Source organism: Salmo trutta, chromosome 8 (assembly GCF_901001165.1).
Source record: "Salmo trutta chromosome 8, fSalTru1.1, whole genome shotgun sequence".
Classification (NCBI taxonomy): Eukaryota; Metazoa; Chordata; class Actinopteri; order Salmoniformes; family Salmonidae; genus Salmo; species Salmo trutta.
The window spans coordinates 31,675,225-31,694,432 of NC_042964.1; the positions used below are offsets into that span (position 1 = coordinate 31,675,225).

The 19,208-nt window shown below is 43.5% G+C and overlaps 1 protein-coding gene and 1 pseudogene across 1 annotated transcript; one reads left to right on the plus strand and one right to left on the minus strand.

The window, feature by feature from the left end:
* The first annotated feature begins 159 nt into the window (after window positions 1-159).
* Window positions 160-12,319, plus strand: LOC115198684 (GRIP and coiled-coil domain-containing protein 1). The gene is made up of 3 exons (XM_029760837.1): window positions 160-381; window positions 5,163-6,334; window positions 9,599-12,319. The coding sequence occupies exons 2-3, from the start codon at window positions 5,237-5,239 to the stop codon at window positions 10,979-10,981; spliced, it is 2,481 nt and encodes an 826-aa protein (XP_029616697.1). The 5' UTR covers window positions 160-381; window positions 5,163-5,236; the 3' UTR covers window positions 10,982-12,319.
* A 2,778-nt stretch (window positions 12,320-15,097) lies between these two features.
* On the minus strand, window positions 15,098-19,205 carry LOC115198690 (protein DENND6B-like; annotated as a pseudogene).
* Window positions 19,206-19,208: the final 3 nt, after the last annotated feature.

A 19,208-nucleotide genomic window follows, 5' to 3' on the forward strand; every position in this document is an offset into this window, starting at 1 on the left:
CGCTTTCACATAACTTTATTCACAGACGAGAGTCTTCATTCATTTTTTTCCTCTCTCCTTCATTTTGCACCATGTCGCTATCGTTTATTGAGTTTTTCATTGTACAATGCATACAGTGTATAGTATCAAAATTAGCACAGAAGTCGTTTATTGAGATTTTCATTGCACAATGCATACAGTGTATAGTATCAAAATGTGCTCAGAAGTAGTTAATTGAGAATGTTGAATACAGAGAATCTTCTGTGTTTGACAGATAACGGATTATTTCGACCTTCGCAAGATGGCCGCTTTTACAGACTGCTTCTGGTACATTTTTTCCTACTGTGAAGAACAGGAAGTAGCTTGGAAAACCATCGTTTATTGACACGTCGTTTTCCGAATGTGAGTGTACTTTAAAGTTATGATATAGCACATTATGATTATATTATTGTACATTTGATTATACATCAGTGTATCGAACTGTTCGTTGAAAATGGTGTGCTGTCGAAGAGAGCGAGGTCTTTCGTGAAGCCCATTCCAGATGGTTGTGTAACTTAGCATAACAACTAACTAACAAGCTGGTCTGTTTACTTTACAAGACAGATTTCAACAGACATGGACGTGCTTATGGGCAGACTAGTTGCAAATAATAATAATGTATTATTCGACAGCTAACAGTTAGACAGTATTAACACAAAACGGTACAGTGCTTCATAAAGTTTTCATACCCCTTGCCTTATTACACATTAGTTGTTACAGCCTGAATTCAAAATGGATTAAATATTATCACCCATCTACACACAATACCCCATAGTGACAAAGTGAAAACATGTTTTTAGTACATTTTTGCACATTTATTAAAAATGAAATACAGAAATATATCATTTCAAATCAAATTTTATTTGTCACGTGCGCCGAATACAACAGGTGTAGACCTTACAGTGAAATGCTTACTTACAAGCCCTAACCAACAATGCAGTTAAGAGCATACCCCCAAAAAAGAAAGAGATAAAAGTAACAATTAAAGAGCAGCAGTAAAATAACAATAGCGAGGCTATATACAGGGGGTATTGGTACAGAGTCAATGTGCGGGGGCACCGGTGTGGAGGTAATATGTACATGTAGGTAGAGTTATTAAAGTGACTATGCATAGATAATAACAGAGAGTAGCAGCAGCGTAGAGGGGGGGGGGGGGGGCAATGCAAATAGTCTGGGTAGCCATTTGATTAGATGTTATGGAGTCTTATGACTTGAGGGGAGAAGCCTCTTGGACCTAGACTTGGCGCTCCGGTACCGCTTGCCGTGCGGTAGCAGAGAGAACAGTCTATGACTAGGGTGGCTGGAGTGTTTGACAATATTTAGGGCCTTCCTCTGCCACCGCCTGGTATAGAGGACCTGGATGGCAGGAGCTTGGCCCTGGTGATGTACTGGGCCGTGCGCACTACCCTCTGTAGTGCCTTGCGGTCAGAGGCCGAGCAGTTGCCATACCAGGTAGTGATGCAACCCGTCAGTATGCTCTCGATGGTGCAGCTGTAAAACCTTTTGAGGATCTGAGGACCCATGCCAAATTTTTTCAGTCTCCTGAATAGGTTCTGTTGTGCCCTCTTCACAACTGTCTTGGTGTGCTTGGACCATGTTAGTTTGTTGGTGATGTGGACACCAAGGAACTTGAAGCTCTCAACCTGTCCTCCTTTTTCTGTAGTCCACGTTGAAGGAGAGGTTGTTGTCCTTGCGCCACACGGTCAGGTCTCTGACCTCCTCCCTATAGGCTGTCTCATCATTGTCGGTGATCAGGTCTTCCACTGTTGTGTCATCGGCAAACTTAATGATGGTGTTGGAGTCATGCCTGGCCGACAGTAACATTTACATAAGTATTCACACCCCTTTGCTATGACACTACAAATTGCATCCAATTTCCTTTGATCATCCTTGAGATGTCACTACAACTTGATTGGAGTCCACCTGTGGCTAATTCAATTGTTTGGATATGATTTAGAAAGAAACACAGCTGCCTATATAAGGCCCCACAGTTGACATTGCATGTCAGAGCAGAAACTATACCATGAAGTCCAACGAACTGTCCGTAGATCTCTGAGATAGAATTGTCATGAGGCATACAGTACCAGTCAAAAGTTTGGAGACACCTACTTATTTCAGGGTTTTTCTTTATTTTACTATTTTCTACATTGTAGAATAATAGTGAAGACATCAAAACTATGAAATAACACATATGGTATCCTGTAGTAATCAAAGAAGTGTTAAACAAATGAAAATATATTTTATATTTGAGATTGTTCAAAGTAGCCACCATTTGCCTTGATGACAACTTTGCACACTCTTGGCATTCTCTCAACCAGCTTCATGAGGTAGTCACCTGGAATGCATTTCAATTAACAGGTATACCTTGTTAAAAGTTAATTTATGGAATTTCTTTCCTCTTTAATGCGTTTGAGCCTATGAACTGTGTTGTTACAAGGTAGGGTTGGTATACAGAAGATAGCCCTATTTGGTAAAAGACCAAGTCCACATTATGGCAAGAACAGCTCAAACAAGCAAAGAGAAATGACAGTCCATCATTACTTTAAGACATGAAGGTCAGTCAATACGGAAAATGTCAAGAACTTTGAACGTTTCTTCAAGTGCAGTCGCAAAAAAAACATCAAGCGCTATGATGAAACTGGCTCTCATGAGTAGGTGTGTCCAAACTTTTGACTGGTACTATCTGGGGAAGGGTATAAAACCATTTCTAGAGTGTTGAAAGTCTCCAGGCAAAAAATAACATGATCTGGGAGGTGACCAAGAATCCAATGACCACTCTGACAGAACAATGGAGTTCCTTGGCTGAGATGGGAGAACCTGCCAGAAGGACAAGTCTCTACAGCACTTCACCAATGGGGCTTTATTAAAGAGTGGTCAGATGGAAGCCACTCCTGAGAAAAAGGCACATGACAGAATGCATGTAGTTTGCAAAATGCTACGTGAAAGACTCTGAGATCATAATGCAAAAGATTCTCTGGTCTGATGAGACACGAAGTGAACTCTTTGGCCTGAATGCAAAGCGCTATGTCTGGAGAAAACCAGTCACAGCTCATCACCCATCTAACACCATCCCTACCGTGAAGCATGTTGATGGCAGCGTCATGCTATGGAGATGCTTTTCAGCAGCAGGGACTGAGAGATTTATAAAGATAGAGGGACCAATGAATGGAGCCAAATACAGACAAATCCTTGAAGAGAACCTGCTTCAGAGTGCAAATGATATTAGACTAGGGGAGAAGATTTACGTTCCAACAGGACAATGACCCCAAGTAGACACATCTCAACATCAACTGTTCAGTAGAGACTATATGAATCAGGCCTTCGTGGTTGAATTGATGCAAAGATACCACTACTAAAGGACACCAATAATAATAATAAGAGACTTGCTTGGGCCAAGAAACACAAGCAATGGACATTAGACCGGTGGAAATCTGTCCTTTGGTCTGATGAGTCCAAATGTGAGATTTTTGGTTCCAACCGCTGTGTCTTTGTGAGACACAGAGAAGGTGAACGGATAATTTCTGCATGTGTGGTTCCCACCATGAAGCATGGAGGAGGTGTGAGGGTGCTTTGCTGGTGACACTGTCAGCGATTTATTTAGAATTCAAGGCACACTTAACCAGCATGGCTACCACAGCATTCTGCAGCGATACGCCATCCCATCTGGTTTGCGCTTAGTGCTACTATCATTTTGTTTTTCAACAGGACAATGACACAACACACCTCCAGGCTGTGTAAGGGCTATTTGACCTAGAAGAAGAGTGATGGAGTACTGCATCAGATGACATGTCCTCCACAATCCCCCGACCTCAACCAAATTGAGATGGTTTGGGATGAGTCGGATCGCAGAGTGAAGGAAAAGCAGCCAACAAGTGCTCAGCATATGTGGGAACTCCTTCAAGACTGTTGGAAAAGCATTCCAGGTGAAACTGGTTGAGAGATTGCCAAGAGTGTGCAAAGCTGTCATCAAGGCAAAGAGTGGCTATTTGAAGAATCTCAAATATAAAATATATTTGGATTTGTTTTACACTTTTTTGGTTACAACATGATTCCATATGTGTTATTTCATAGTTTGATGTCTTCACTATTATTCTACAATGTAGAAAATAGTAAAAATAAAGAAAAACCCTTTAATGAGTAGGTGTTCAAAACCTTTGACTGGTAGTGTACAGCCAAAGCAATGCTGGAATGGCTTCAGAACAAGAATGTGAAAGTCCTTGACTTGAATCCCATTGAAAATATGTGGAAAAACTTGAAGATTGCTGTTCACCACCGCTCCCCATTGAACTTAACAGAATTTGAGAAAATCTGCAAGGAAGAATGGGAGAAAATCCCCCAAATCCAGATGTGCAAAGTTGATAGACATACCCAAGACATCTTAAAGATGTAATCGCCACCAAAGGTGTTTCTCCTAAGTATTGATTCAGTGGTGTGAATACTTTTATTTTCAATAGATTTGCAAACATTTCTAAAAACATATTTTCACTTTGTCATTATGGGGTATTGTGTGTAGATGGGTGACAAAAAAATGATTTAATCTATTTTAAATTCGGGCTGTAACACAACAAAATGTGGAATAAGTCAAGGGGTATGAATACTTTCTGAAGGCAATGTATTGTTAGGTTCTTATTTTTCAGAGTAAATAACTCACGGACACTAGAGAAGCTTTAACCAAGATTAATTCTTCCCAAAGGTTCTGTACAGCTGTAAGCAGACAGCAAAACATTTCTCACATCACAGTTATATACCTCCTACTTAAGACACTCCCTCTCTCTAATCCTTAGTTTATGGTTTAACAGGAAAAGAGTAACAAGATCCCAAACCCTTATTACTCCCTTCAGGTGACCTGTCCTCACCTCCTGACCTCAACCCCTCCATCTAATCCACAGATGTCCATCTGTCTTTCCTGTATCAACACGGTGCTCTGCTCCTGTCCCCCAACACTTTCCAACACATTCCACAGCTATCTGTCCTTCTACAGAGAACCCTTAACTTTCTCCTTTGATTCTATCTATCATTTATTTAATATCTCAATGTTCAAAATGTCGAACCCAACAGTATCTTTGGCACTAACGTTAGCGTGCTACTATTTTATGTTTTATCATGCTGTCTAACAATGGTTCTTCTTACTATATCCCATGCAGGGTTTTGAGCCAGCAATCATGGATCTCAGCTGAAAGTCAAGCAACTGAAAATAAAACCAAAAATCCATTGAGCCATGGAGAAGTTTGGGATGAGCTTTGGGGGTGGCCCCAGCAAGAAGGAGCTTGTGGACGCCATAGAGACTCAGAGAAAGCAGTTGGTCCAGTATCAAACACGCTTCAAGGATGTGGTCAGGGCCTACAAGAGCCTGCTGAAGGAGAAGGAGGCTCTGGAGGCTAGTCTGAAGGTACTGACCGTCTCCCAGGAGGTCGACCTCAGCCAGCGTGGAGATGACGGCTCTGCCAGTGGCAGCCATATGACCTATGACTTCCCAGATGATCACTGCTCCATGCACAGCGAGGACAGTCTGGACACAGCAGCCTCCGCCGACACTGCTACCAGTGGGAGCACCAAGGGCGACCAGGCTGAAGAGGAGCAGGGTAGTAGCCCAGGAGAGATGGGGGCGACCGGGCCTGGTGGCCCCTCAGTGTCCCAGAGGTCTGAGGAGGCTAGTGGGTCAGAGAGCGGTATCAGCTCCAGCAGTAGTGGAGGGTCTGAGGTTCAGCAGCACCTAACACCCCCACCCACCTCTTCTATGGAGGCTGACCGGAGGGTCCTCCAGCTGAAGACCCAACTGACCACCCTGACCAGCTCCCTGGCCACGGTCACGCAGGAAAAGTCCAGGATGGAGGCCAACTTCCAGGCCGACAAGCGGAAGATCAAGCAGGACATGGATGCGCTCCAGGGAAGGTTGGAGGAGGCCAGGAGGCAGCATGAAGCAGAGATCCATGCCCTGCATGAGCAGCTGGCGGAGAGCAAGGCTCGTGTTATCACCCAGCAGCATGAGAGAGAGCAGGAGCAGGGTAACCACGCCCTCATGCTCAGAGAGCTCCAGAAATTGCTGCAGGAGGAGAGAAGCCAAAGGCAGGATGCCGAGCTTCGGCTGGAGGACACTAGGGTGGTCCTGCTGGAGGTCACACAGGCCGCAGATCGGGGGCACGATTATGAGGCCCGGCTAAAGGAGGTGACCCAGCAGAGGGAGGAGATGAGGAGGAGCCTTCAGACTGCGGAGGCAGAGAGGAACAAGCCAGACCCACGGGTGGAGGAGCTGCAGCGGGAGCTGACGGCACTCAAGAACCACTTTCAGCAGCAGATGCAGCATGAGATCAGAAAGGTATGGTAATGCTTAGGAAGGACTGCAGGGTAAATCCATTTGAATTCAATCACATTTTAACAGCATTTAAAGAACACTTTCCATGCATGTTTCCTCATGGAGAGGTGGTCAGAAAGGGACTTTTTGGAACTGAATGCCAAAACATTCAGGAGATAAAAGGTACTCAGTTGACCCATTTTTCTTACAACAATTCCATGGTAACGGAATTACGCTTTGACTCCGATTTTTCACTTGAAAATGTATGCCAAACAAAACCATTGATTTCAGAGTTTAACATACCATACAACTCTATACACGTGGACTAATTTGAACAATTTACACAGCATTTCACAAAAACACATTTACTGGAAGAACTGTGCAGATGCTAAGTTTGGTAACAGAATTACAGTAAAATCTCCCTCCGTTTTTTTATCCAACCATGTTTTCCAAACACTGTTAAATATCTTCTCTGAATTAAGATTCAAAGATGTCTGCAGAAATAATTGGTTGTCAGCTATGACATGACACCTTGAGTTAAAAAAAATAAATGTTATATTATTGAACTACAGTAGGTGAAGTAGATTTCCACCCGGTAACGGAATGACATCATAGGTCCCTGATCTGTACTATCCAGAAATGCATAATTATGGATATGAATACCATTCTCTTCATGGTGATATATCCTGAATAGGTGCGCAAAGGTAGACATATGCAATATCTTTCTTTTGCACATTCGGGTATTATTCTACACATTGGCTAATATTATAATGAGCTCTGCCCCCAAACAATACCACATTTGGTTGGTCTTTACCAGACCAAATCTGAACCAATCATAGAAGTCTTATGTTTCACAAGTGTGGACATCACAGTAGAGTTCAGTAAAGTAGATCTGTACAGTACAATGGAGTACATTATACTGTACTGTACAGTACTTTTCTTTACTGTGCTCTACTGTACTGTGCTGTCCAAACTTGTAAAACATAGAAGTCTATGATTGGTTCAGATTTGGTCCGGCCAGGGCAGACTGACTAAATTTCAAGAACTTTTCAACGTCCGTGGACATCTGGTGTCAGTCGGTGCTCAGCGGGCGAGGATGCTTTTTACAGGAAATGGAAAGGGGGTAGGTGTCAGTAAGAGCCAGGAGATTGTAGCCAATTCAATTGCGTTAATTCCGTTACAGATTTTATAAAAGATTTACGAGTTTGAATCCCTTATTCATTCATAAACAAACTTGATATCAGTAAAAACACTAACTAATTGGTAGGTCTACCATTACTTGTTACTTCTGTGAACTTTCATTATCCTCCCTCGTGAGGGAGAGAAATGAGAAAATATCTTAAAATGTGGGGTTTTAGTGACAGATTTACAAGGCAATGTTTATTAAACTTACAAAAGGCAAATTTATCCAAAACGAAATGTGTTGACATTAGTTGGCAGGGGTCTTTACTTCATTATTGTGTTTTGATGTATTTATAATACCTTTTTAAGACTTTTTCTGGTAGATGTTGTTTAAGACCTCTTTTCCATGTGTTTGACCAGAAATCAAAGCCTTTGCTTATTCCAAATTTCTAGGATGGAAAATGGTTGAAAAATGTAATTTCACAAAAATATACTATTTTGACACTCAATTTGACATGCTCCTGTTTATTTTATTTACCCTTATTTTACCAGATAAGTTGACTGAGAACATATTCGCTTTTACAGCAACGACCTGGGGAATAGTTACAGAGGGGAGGAATGACCCAATTGGAAACTGGGGATGATTAGGTGGCCATGATGGTATTAGGGTCAGATTGGGAATTTAGCCAGGACACCGGGGTTAACACCCCTACTCTTATGATAAGTGCCATGAGATCTTTAGTGACCATAGAGAGTCAGGACATCCGTTTTCACGTCCCATCCAAAAGACGGCACTTCACATGTTGGTGCTCGTGTCCATTTAAAGATGGAAATACCCATACCCTACCATACCATTAGACATCCATGTCTTCACTGTAAAATATTCAGTTTGATATAATTTAAAAGCTTCCAAACAGGGTTGTCAAACTTTCATAATTTCTTTAAAAAAATAGTTTTAAAATAAAAATGTACTTTTTTAACCTTCAACGTCAATTATCTAAAAACGTGAACTCAGATTTTTTAAATGTTTTATATTTGCACATGTTGTAGCTTAGACCGTACTTTACATCAGCTGAGGTGTTTTTGAATACAGGGTGGGTGTCATTTCAATCATAGAAATGTAATTCATAGAACGGACCTATCCCTTCAGACCACTGCAATTTAGCTGGTACATCATTTAAATTGAACTTCTAATTACTACCACAAAGATGGTCACCTGTCCACATACTGTTGAATGTCAATTTAAATGGTCATGTCTATTCTATTATCTATATTTCTATGATTTCAATAGGTTTCCTATGGAGGATTGAAAGTGTAATTTAAAACCGATATTCCCATTCAAGTCAACATTCTCTGATGTGTGGACCTCCAACCATCTTTGGGGTACCATTTGAAAGTTGACGTTTCAATTTTATTCCCATTTTAGTACATATATCAGCCAAAACTTGACCCCCACCCTGTATTAAAGAGCATGTTGTCTCAACCGATGGCGGTAACAACACAAAAACCTTAGATTATGTAAAATAGGGTCTAAGATACAGCGTATGCAAATAATCTTAGTTTACGCGTATTTATATAATTGATGTTTCAAGTTAAAAAATTACATTTTAAGGAAAACATTTTTTTTTCAAGAAATTATAAAATAGTTTGACAACCCTGATTTTAAGCTTTTAAATGATACCAATCTCCACAGTTTATCTTTTCCAGTGATGAAAACATGGATGTCTCATGGTATGGTGGTGTATGCAAAAATAGGTCAACTTTGAGCACCTACATCTCTTGAATGTTTTGGCATTCAGTTTCAAAACGTCACTTTCTGAGCGCTTCTATAATGGGTAAATATGTATGGGGGGTTTCGTTCAAATCAAAAGGGGTGCTGTCAGAAAGTGATTACGTTCAAATGGATTTACCCTGCACTGATTTTACAAATGTATCCTGTATTAAGGTGAATGACTTAAACATATATAAAATATTTGATGACCTGAATTTTAACACTATATTCAACAACCCTTGATAAAACATAAATGCCATGGCAGAGAATAACATGGCATTATAAGGACATTATAAAGTTCAGGGAGAGGAAGAAAGAACACAAATGTACTGTTGTCTTCCATTGTCTATTTGTGTCTCATGGCTGTCATTTGCCTGTCCCCTCTCTATCTGCAGGTGTCGCAGGCAGAGGAGCGTCTGCAGGGTCAATCCCAGCTGGAGGAGGGCCGTGTGGCCAGCCTGGAGTTGCGAGTGTCTGAGCTGTCTGAGCTGCTTGGGGGCTGCGAGAAGGCTCGGCAGAGGGACCAGCAGAACGCCCACTGGCTGAGAGAGCGCATCCTGCAGCTGGACACGGAGAACAAGACCCTGGCCATCGCCGCTTCCACCCGTGGTTCCCCCCTGGACCTCAGCATGGACGAGGCCAACCTGGACGTGAAAGTGCTGAAGGAGCGCCTGGAGAAGGTGAAGAGACTTCTTCTGCTAGCCACACAGAGGAACCACCCAGAGCAGATCATGGAGATAGAGAAGCTGGCTGAGATGGAGGGGCGGCTGGGTCAGGGGACGGGCAGTGGGGGGGAGTCGTCAGACGGGGAGAAGGCCTCTGCGCTGTACTACCAGCAGGAACTGCGGCAGCTGAAGGAGGAGTTTGAGCGCTACAAGGTGCGGGCGCAGGTGGTGCTGAAGAACAAGAACGCTAAAGACTGCAGCCTCGCCAAAGAGCTGGAGGAGGCCCGTGACCAGCTGGCTGAGCTCAAGGAGAAGTACATCAACCTGCGTATCCATGGCGATGAGGCGGAGGCCAAGCACCGCCGGGAGCTGGAGGAGTGTCAGCAGGGGAAAGGGATGCTGCAGCAGGGTCATAAACAGGAGCTTGACCGGGCTGAGGCCCAATACAGAGAGAGCCTCCTCAGGCTGGAGGGGGAACTGCACCGGCATAGGGACCGCACCATGGCCCTGCTGCAAGAGAAGGACCAGGAGTTGGAGAAGCTGAAGTCTATCGGCTACAGTCTCGCTGGTTACAGAAGCCACCACAGCGACGAAGGAGAAACGGGGGCGGACTCCAGAGCGACCACGGACAGCGGCAGCAACAACAACAGCAACAACGCCAACAATATGGATGACTTGGCGCAGGAGGAGAGTGACATCATCACCCATGCATTGCGGCTGGCGGGGCCCAACGAGCCCACACTCCTCCTGTACGCCGAGCAGCTGGCAAGAAAGGAGGTGGAGATCGGCTCGCTGCGGCGGCAGAAGCACCGGCTAGAGGAGGACGTGCACCAGCTGCAGGGGAGGCTGATCGCCAACGGGGAGCGATACGACGAGGAGGTGGCTGAGCTCCGCGGCCAGCTGGACAAACGGCACAGGGACCAGGGCAGGGAGGGGGCCAACCTGGAGTACCTCAAGAACGTAATCTACAAGTTCCTCACCCTTCAGGACACCAGGGGGCGTCAGCAGACCCTCACAGCCATACTGACCATCCTGCACTTCAGCCCTCAGGAGAAGCAGGCGGTGGTCAAACAGCATCAGAACCAGGCGTGGTGGACGGCAGGGATGAGGTAATGATGATGATGGAGAAGAATTCAGCTCATCACTCTGCAAATAATGAGAACTTATTTGAAACAATCCCCGACAGTCAACAAGTGTGTGTTGTTTAGTTTTCCTGAATAAAGTCTATTTATTTTGGTGTGTTGTTTTCCCAGGATCCCGGTGTGGTGTCACATATAACGCAATCATTTTGAATAAAGTCTTGAGGAAAATAAAATGTAATCAACTGTGTCAAAGCTCAAATGTTGATTGCCATTTCATTTTCCTCAAGACTATTCAAAATGATTACTTTATGTGTGAAAGAAGCACACAAAACATTGGATTTTGCAATCTAATGCGTGGATATAGAAGTGTGGGTTTGTATTTGCCACTATGTGAAGCTGCATGTTTGGTTGTTTTGATTCTTTGATAAGATAGAATCATAGCATGAGGCTCACATCTGTGTTTCTGTCAAAAGAAGGTAACCAAATATTGACCGTTCTTACACAGGGACATGGACAGAATCCGTTAACTTTTAGATAACAAACCTCAGTCTAATAATTGGGCTGTCTGTGTACACACAGCCATAATTATGTTAAAGGAAAGATTCCCTGTTCAAGCAGGCAGAAATACATGAGTTTTCCGTCATATTGAAATAAAACCAATTAGTGGAAAAAATTATGCAAAACTCTTCATACCGACTGTATTTCTGCCTGCTTGAAGGGCGAATCACTCCGATACACATGAAAACATGAAATGACCCTGGGAATCGATAGAACATTGCTCAGAGATGCACAAATACGATAGAAGATTCTAAATGGTTAAATCTTTCCTATTAATACTGAGTGCATCAGTAGCTTTAAAGGGATTCTTTAGGATTTTGGCAATGAAGCCCCTTTATCTACTTCCCTTTATCTACTTCCCAGAACTCTCTGTCTGCAGTTTGAAGGAAGTTGCTAACTAACGTTAGCGCAATTGCTAACTAGCGTTCACACAATGACTGGAAGTCTATGGTAACTGCTATTATGCTAGTAGATACCTTAGACTTCCAGTCATTGTGCTAACACTAGTTAGCATTGGCTCGCTAAACTAACTTCATAAAGTCATAAAAATGGTATCCATGAGTTCATCTGACTCTGGGGAAGTAGATAAAGGGCTTCATTGCCAAAATCTCAAAGTGTCCCTTTAATGCTAGATCTCCTGTATGTGATGTACATAATATGATAATCTGAGGGCTAAAAAGCTGAATACTTTGGTTGGTAATTAAAGTATTTTCTAGTATACAGTTTTGTGTGGATAATACAATGCTTATTGTTGAAATGCATATTTTTGATTCCCTCAACATGAAAATTAAACAATTTCTCAGCGATTCTGTAAACGTGTGGGTGCATGGATGTATCACAGCCTTTGAGTTGTCATTCAGCACAGTTGTTTCCAAATTTTATTAGTAACGCTAACAGTATATTTGCATCAGAAGCCTTTTTTTTTATATAAAAAAATAACTATAGGTTATTATAAATAAGTAAACACCAGGATCCAAATAGTATATCAGTATTATCAATACTCTTATCTGAAAACTGCAGTTTACTGCTTCCCTAGATGTTATATCTTAGCAGAATTAGCTTGGAGCTGGTGTGGCTTTGGGTAGGATTGGCACTGCCAACTTTTTAAAAAACCTTGCCCATACCCACAAGAGTATGACCACTATAACATTAAAGAAATAAGCTCAGTTTCAGCCATGTCTACTGTGCACCAAGTACACTACATGGCCAAAAGTATGTGGACACCTGCTCGTCAAACATCTCATTCCAAAATCACGGGCATTGACATAGAGTTGGTCCCCTCTTTGCTGCTATAACAGCCTCCACTCTTCTGGGAAGGCTTTCCACTAGATGTTGGAACATTGCTGCAGGGACTTGCTTCCATTCAGTCACAAGAGCATTAGTGAGGTCAGGGCTCTGCGCAGGACAGTTAAGTTATTCCACACCGATCCCAACAAACCATTTCTGTATTGACCTCGCTTTGTGCACGGGGACCTTGTCATTCCAAAACAGGAAAGGGCCTTCCCCAAACTGTTGCTACAAAGTTGGAAGCACAGAATCGTCTAGAATGTCATTGTATGCCATAAGCGTTAAGATTTCCCTTCACTGTAACTAAGGGGCCTAGCCCAAACCATGAAAAACAGCCCCAGACCATTATTCCTCCTCCACCAAACTTTACAGTTGGCACTGCATTGGGGAAGGTAGGGTTCTCCTGGCATCCGCCAAAACCAGATTCATCCATCAGACTGCCAGATGGTGAAGCGTGATTGATCACTCCAGTCCAATGGCGGCGAGCTTTACACCACTCCAGCTGACGCTTGGCATTGCGCATGGCGATCTTAGGCTTGTGTGCGGCTGCTCAGCCATGGAAACCCATTTCATGAAGCTCCCGACTAACAGTTATTGTGCCGACGTTGCTTCGAGGCAGTTTGGAGCTCGGTAGTGAGTGTTGCAAACGAGGACAGACGATTTCTACGCGCTTCAGCACTCGGGGGGTCCCGTTCTGTGAGCTTGTGGGGCCTACTACTTCGTGGCTGAGCAGTTGTTGCTCTTAGACGTTTCCAGAAATTTGACAAACTTTCTTGTTGGAAAGGTGGCATCCTATGATGGGGCCACGTTGAAAGTCACTGAGCTCTTCAGTACAGGCCATTTTACTACCAATGTTTTGTCTATGGACATTGCATTGCTGTTTGCTCGATTTAAAAAAACCTGTCAGCAACGGGTTTAGCCAAAATAGCCGAATCCACCAATTTGAAGGGGTGTCCACATACTTTTGTACATATAATCCTAATCTGAAATCTAAGATTTTGGAACCTGGATATTTAGAGGCGTTTCAATGTAGTGTGATTTGTTTGTGCTTGATCAAAAGAAAATACTGAGATTGATGAAAGCCTCAATGTACGTCACTTAACTGTAATTCACCCCTTTTATGGGTTTAATGACAGGAGTTTTAAACTCAACAAAATAAAAACAAATGCAGAAAGTGCATATGATATTCATATTTTACGCTAATAACTATGCATGTTACATCTGAAAAGCTGGAATAGAGCAAAAGGCTATACTCAAACCTGTCCCTCGCCACAGGTATATGCTTCAATCCCACTAGTAACAATCAGGATACTTAATGAAGGCATAATCTCATAAAGTCTACATTTCAACTACTCTATTCCCCTTGACCTAATGTTATTGTCATGATGAACCATAGCCATGTTTCTCATATTACCTAAAACTTCTAGTTTGCTACATTATAAATCGTTATTATCTTACTCAGATGGGGGTAGTGGTTTGGCTGATGGCAATACTTTTAGTTTCAGGTTGTTTTTAAAAAGACTTGAAACAAAACACTTCAGCTTCTGTATCTATTCAGCAGTGTGTCAGTGTTAGCGTCAGTATCTGTGTAGTACAGTCCGCAGGTCCTCTGGTAGAGAGTTGATGATCGTCTGGAGGTATCCCTCTAGTTTCCCCAGCGCCCCTTCCTTCACTGGGAGCTGCTGCTTGCCAGCCTTCATCTGGATTGGGGGACAGACAGAGACTATAGTACACAATGGTTTGTGGCACAGAATTCATTTCTTACACTAAATATAGCATGTTCCAAATGGTTGAGGAGAGTGTAATGGACATAGTGATGGGTTTTACTGACCAGTTTCTCTCAGCTTCAGAACCAGGTCCACCTCTGACTTGCCTTTGGTCCAACCCAGCAGGTCCTGGGTGAGTAGATCATTAACAAAACATTCAAACGAACCAACTCTTATGGGTAGGGAAAGGACTCCTAACTGAAGTAAAGTCAGTAGAGTCATGTGGTTGAGTTTATTGGTCACGTGATGCTCTGTAAGTAGAGTTAAACTAATGTCTTTAGGTGCGAGTGAACAAGGCTGTGGGGCTCAACTCACAGCATCACAGACAGCCTCTAGGTGGAGACATTCTAGTTTCTGGGTCATCTCCCTGTGTCGCAGGCGATACCAGCCATCGAAGTTGGGGGACCTGAAGAATTTCCTACTAGGCCATACATCGAAATGCAATGCATTATGGATGATTTGTTTAGAAAAACAAGTTCCACAACTAGATACAATAGTTAGAAATGACAGATGAGGTGGCCAGACTCACCTGTACAGGCCCACCCAATCCCCTTTGAGCACAGAGGTGAGCTGAGGTCCAGCGTGCGCCAGACTCCCCATGAACTCCTCCTGACTGAAGGAAACGGATCTGAAACACACAGACACACCATATTCAAACATAGTATCAACATACCATAGAAACAGGTTTGCTATCAATGTCACCCACCTTCCAATGAGTCAGACCTCTAGCAGAGGCATCAGGCTGGCCAGGTAGAGTTCCTGGGGGAGACAGACAGGTGAGACACACAGCATGCAGCAGGACACAGTCTATATAAGGGTGGGATGTATGTGTGGTAGGGAAGGCAGTCCCCTCACCAGTGGGATGATGAAGCTCTGGGTGAGTTCTAACAGATGTCTCAAGATGGCACTCTGCACCTCAGCCTCTTCCTCTGGATCCCTTTTAGGAGTCTTGATGAGAGACTTGTCTTTTTGAAGGAACGTTTTATGTGCTGTGTAGATACCTACAGGTTGGGAGAACATGTTTTTACACACCAACTCACTCTCTCAAACCATGTTGGTTCCATAACTCCAGATGTTTTACCTGACTTAGTGTCCAGTGTTTTCAGCTTGGCTGGTTTCTTTACCTGCTTAGGCAGATCACCTGACATCTTGAGTTCTCCAAGGCGTATAATGTGGGGCTAGGACTGGAAGGGCTTTATGAAGAAGGGATTAGTGACCCCCAGAATCACATTGGGACTGGAGAGGAGAGAGAAAGGGAGCAGGGTGAGTTGAGTTGCCCCTCAGGTATGACAGAGTATAAACAGTGTTTAGAGTAAGCCCTACTCACAGTGCCTGTGTCGTAGTGGTATACTCCTTAAACTCAGCATCGTGTATGGTGAAGTAGGGCCTGTAATCACAGCAATACCGCAGTGGAGTAATCGAGCTGTAGGATGGGAGAAAGACAAATTTCATTTTACAAACTCACCGAGTTACGGTACATACACATGACGCTAAATGTCATTTCATGCATTTTCTGTTTACCTCACTAGGGCGAGCACGGTCTCTGAGGAGACAGTGGGAGAGGGGGCCATTATGACCACAGGCTCCCCGAGCAGTATGAGCTCCCAGAGCATCTGCAGGTGGATCAGGAAGGACTGGAAACACCTGGACAGGTCAGAGGGCAAAGGTCAGTTCATATACGATGCTGCTTTCACTAATACAATGCATCCTCAAATTAAACTGAAAATACAGCAAAGTTCAAGCCATGTAATTTACACAAACAGATACCTAACTATTTACAGGATATGTTTAGATTTTCACTTAGTTGAAGAGGTCAAGCTCATGTATGGTCGGTAACATCATAGGGGCTGGTAGAAGATTCTGGTTATAACAGAAACACACTTTTTAGATGAAGTCCTCTAGCGATACCCATCAACTAACATCAGCTTTACTAACATCATGGAGAAGTCGTATTTTCGTGGGCACGTGGCCCATTACATAAAAAGCTATACCAACCTCCTTTTGTGCCCGTTCCTCCGGGCTACCCCCTGGTTTGTCGTTTTTGGATGGGATCCTGACCTGCATGACCACGCCCATCACAGGCAGGTTGAGTGTCAGCCCTGGCACCGGAGATTGCCATTGGTCAATCTCGTTGCACACTGCATGGTGGGAGAGTGAGAAAGATAAAGTTAGGGAAGTAGAGTCCAGACTGTACCTTAGAGCCCTAGTTAACTATAACGGGAGATGAATTAGAAATAAGACAAGAAGTTTTAGATCTCCCCACCTGTTTCAAGGCAAGGTTCCAACTTCTCAAAATACTCTGGAGCTATGATCTGCAGCAGGGACTGACAGAGGTGGGCATACGGTAGTCTGGACACCAGTACAAGAGAAGAGCGAGAGAGTGAAAGAGAAAGGCAGGAGGGAGAATGAAAGAGAAAACCAAATGTGAATACATTGTGGTTCTGATTACTAATCAGATCTGGAGCATAAGCTTCTCACCTTCTGAAAGTAGCCTCTTGACGGCGGCGTCCTTGACTTGTCTGAAGTAGACATAGCCATAGAAATGGGCCAGCTCTCGCTGAGGGAGAAAGGAAAGGGGGAGAGATTAGATAAAGTTATTGCAATGACGGACGTTTAGTGGTGGCTGACATGAATATTCCACTCCAGTCATTGATTTCAGATTAGATGTCCCTACCAAAGAACCAAGCATAACCCTAAAAGGTAAGCAGCCAAACTGTCCCTGGCTTGGACCAGTTCAGTCAGACCACAGTAAAGGACCGATGACATGACAGACGCCCAATCCCAAATTAACCCCTAAGCCCTACACCCTATGCACTTGGGGAGATGTGAGAGGACTTGGTTGATATAAGCAATATAGTGAAACTTTCACCTAGCCTATCAGAGGGCAACTATTACCCTATTGCTTACACCTGTCAAATCCAATCAGATCTTCATAAATATGATTTGGGATTGGGCCAGACAGAGGGCTCACCAGTAGTGTGACGGGTCCATCTCTGCTGTAGGCATCCTCCTCTACAAACCAGGAGCCCCTGCGGCCCACAGACTGATGCAGTCTGAAGCTGAACTGGGTGTCCCCAAGGCATCCTAGGAAACATCACACAGGTCATGTGACTGATATAGATTTTTGACCCAATCCCAAATCGACCCCTAGACCCTACTTCCATACACTTGTGGAGATCTGAGTGGATTTGACAGGTGCAAGCAATTTGGCAGGGATAATCAACTAAATTCAGCCACGGCCGATCTTTTCTTGAGCAGCTGGTCAGAGGGCCAGAACATAATTACAAATCATTTGTAGACTGCAAATTGCCCGCAAGAAGCCCAAACGGATGTAATATTTGAATAAAACATAATTTCAAACTTTGCTTACTTTGGGGGCCAAATAAAATCCCCCGTGGACAAAATTTGGCTCACAGGCCACCAGTTGGGGAACCCTGCAATATGGTAATAGTTCCAACTTCTGATAGGATAGGTGGAAGTTTCACCATTTTGCTAAAAGCCATCAAATCATGTCAGATCTCCACAAGTGCATAGGGCCCTGGATCGATTTGGGGTTAGGCCTCTGACTCTGGTTGTAATGTATTTTGTGATGACAGAATGTGTAATCTAATACACTAACCTGAGTAAGAGTCAGGGAAGGACAGGTAGCAAACGCTCGTTTTCTGGAGTTTAAAGGAGAGGAAGCAAAATCAGGGTCTTACAAAATGATTTATTCATTGACAGGCAACTAGCTTGTTATGTATGGGGTGCATCGCAAAAAGTATGAGCATAAATTCATTTCATACTTCCTTCTCAGTGAGTTTCACATGGTGTGGGTACACCTGCTGGAATAGAGGAAAAAGTGCCAATATGTCATGATGTCACTATTCCACACATGCGTCGGCTGGCCAGATTATGAAACACATGAGAGGATGAAGTGGACCAGGTTGTGGATCATGTTGATTTCTTTCTGCAAGCAAACCAGACTTTGTACAATGTGGATGTCAACAACACATTTTAGGGATGCTACACTACAGTAAAGTACATTGCAACCGATAAATACCTCTATGGCTTGGCCGAGCTCGAGGTCGAAGGTAACGACGCAGACACACTCCAGCCACGAAGAGAACCGGGCCCATGGCAAACTCGATTCTTTATTCTCTGACTCAACAAGACGAGATTCGGAGCTGTCCAACGAGTCCATCACGAATCAGAGGTCCATTTCCTCATTGCCCCGAATGATTGTGCTGCCCTGTCGGCTATTTACTTCGTGACATGAAAGCAAGACGCTTCGCCTCTCCACAGTGAGAAGGGCTTGAAATGACAGCTGAATCCCCCTGTCCTGTAGTTACAGTAGATAGTTGTTCTGCAAAAAAAAGCTAAAAACAAGTTGTATTGAAAGACTGCTTTGAAATCAACATGATTAAAATGTTTCCCCGAAGTGTTTACTAATGCACATAAATAGATCGTTGAAAGGGGACGAAAAGCTCATTCTGGTAAATGTACTGGTTTGATTATTAATTTTGAAAGAAACTCACGTTCAGCTCCAGAGTAAACTACAACTCCCACAATGCATGCAGCAGGGCGCTGTCACATGGACGTGCGGTGAGTTGGGTTGTAGTTCATAGCTAATGCAAGTGTTTAGAGTTCTCTCATGATCCTGGACCG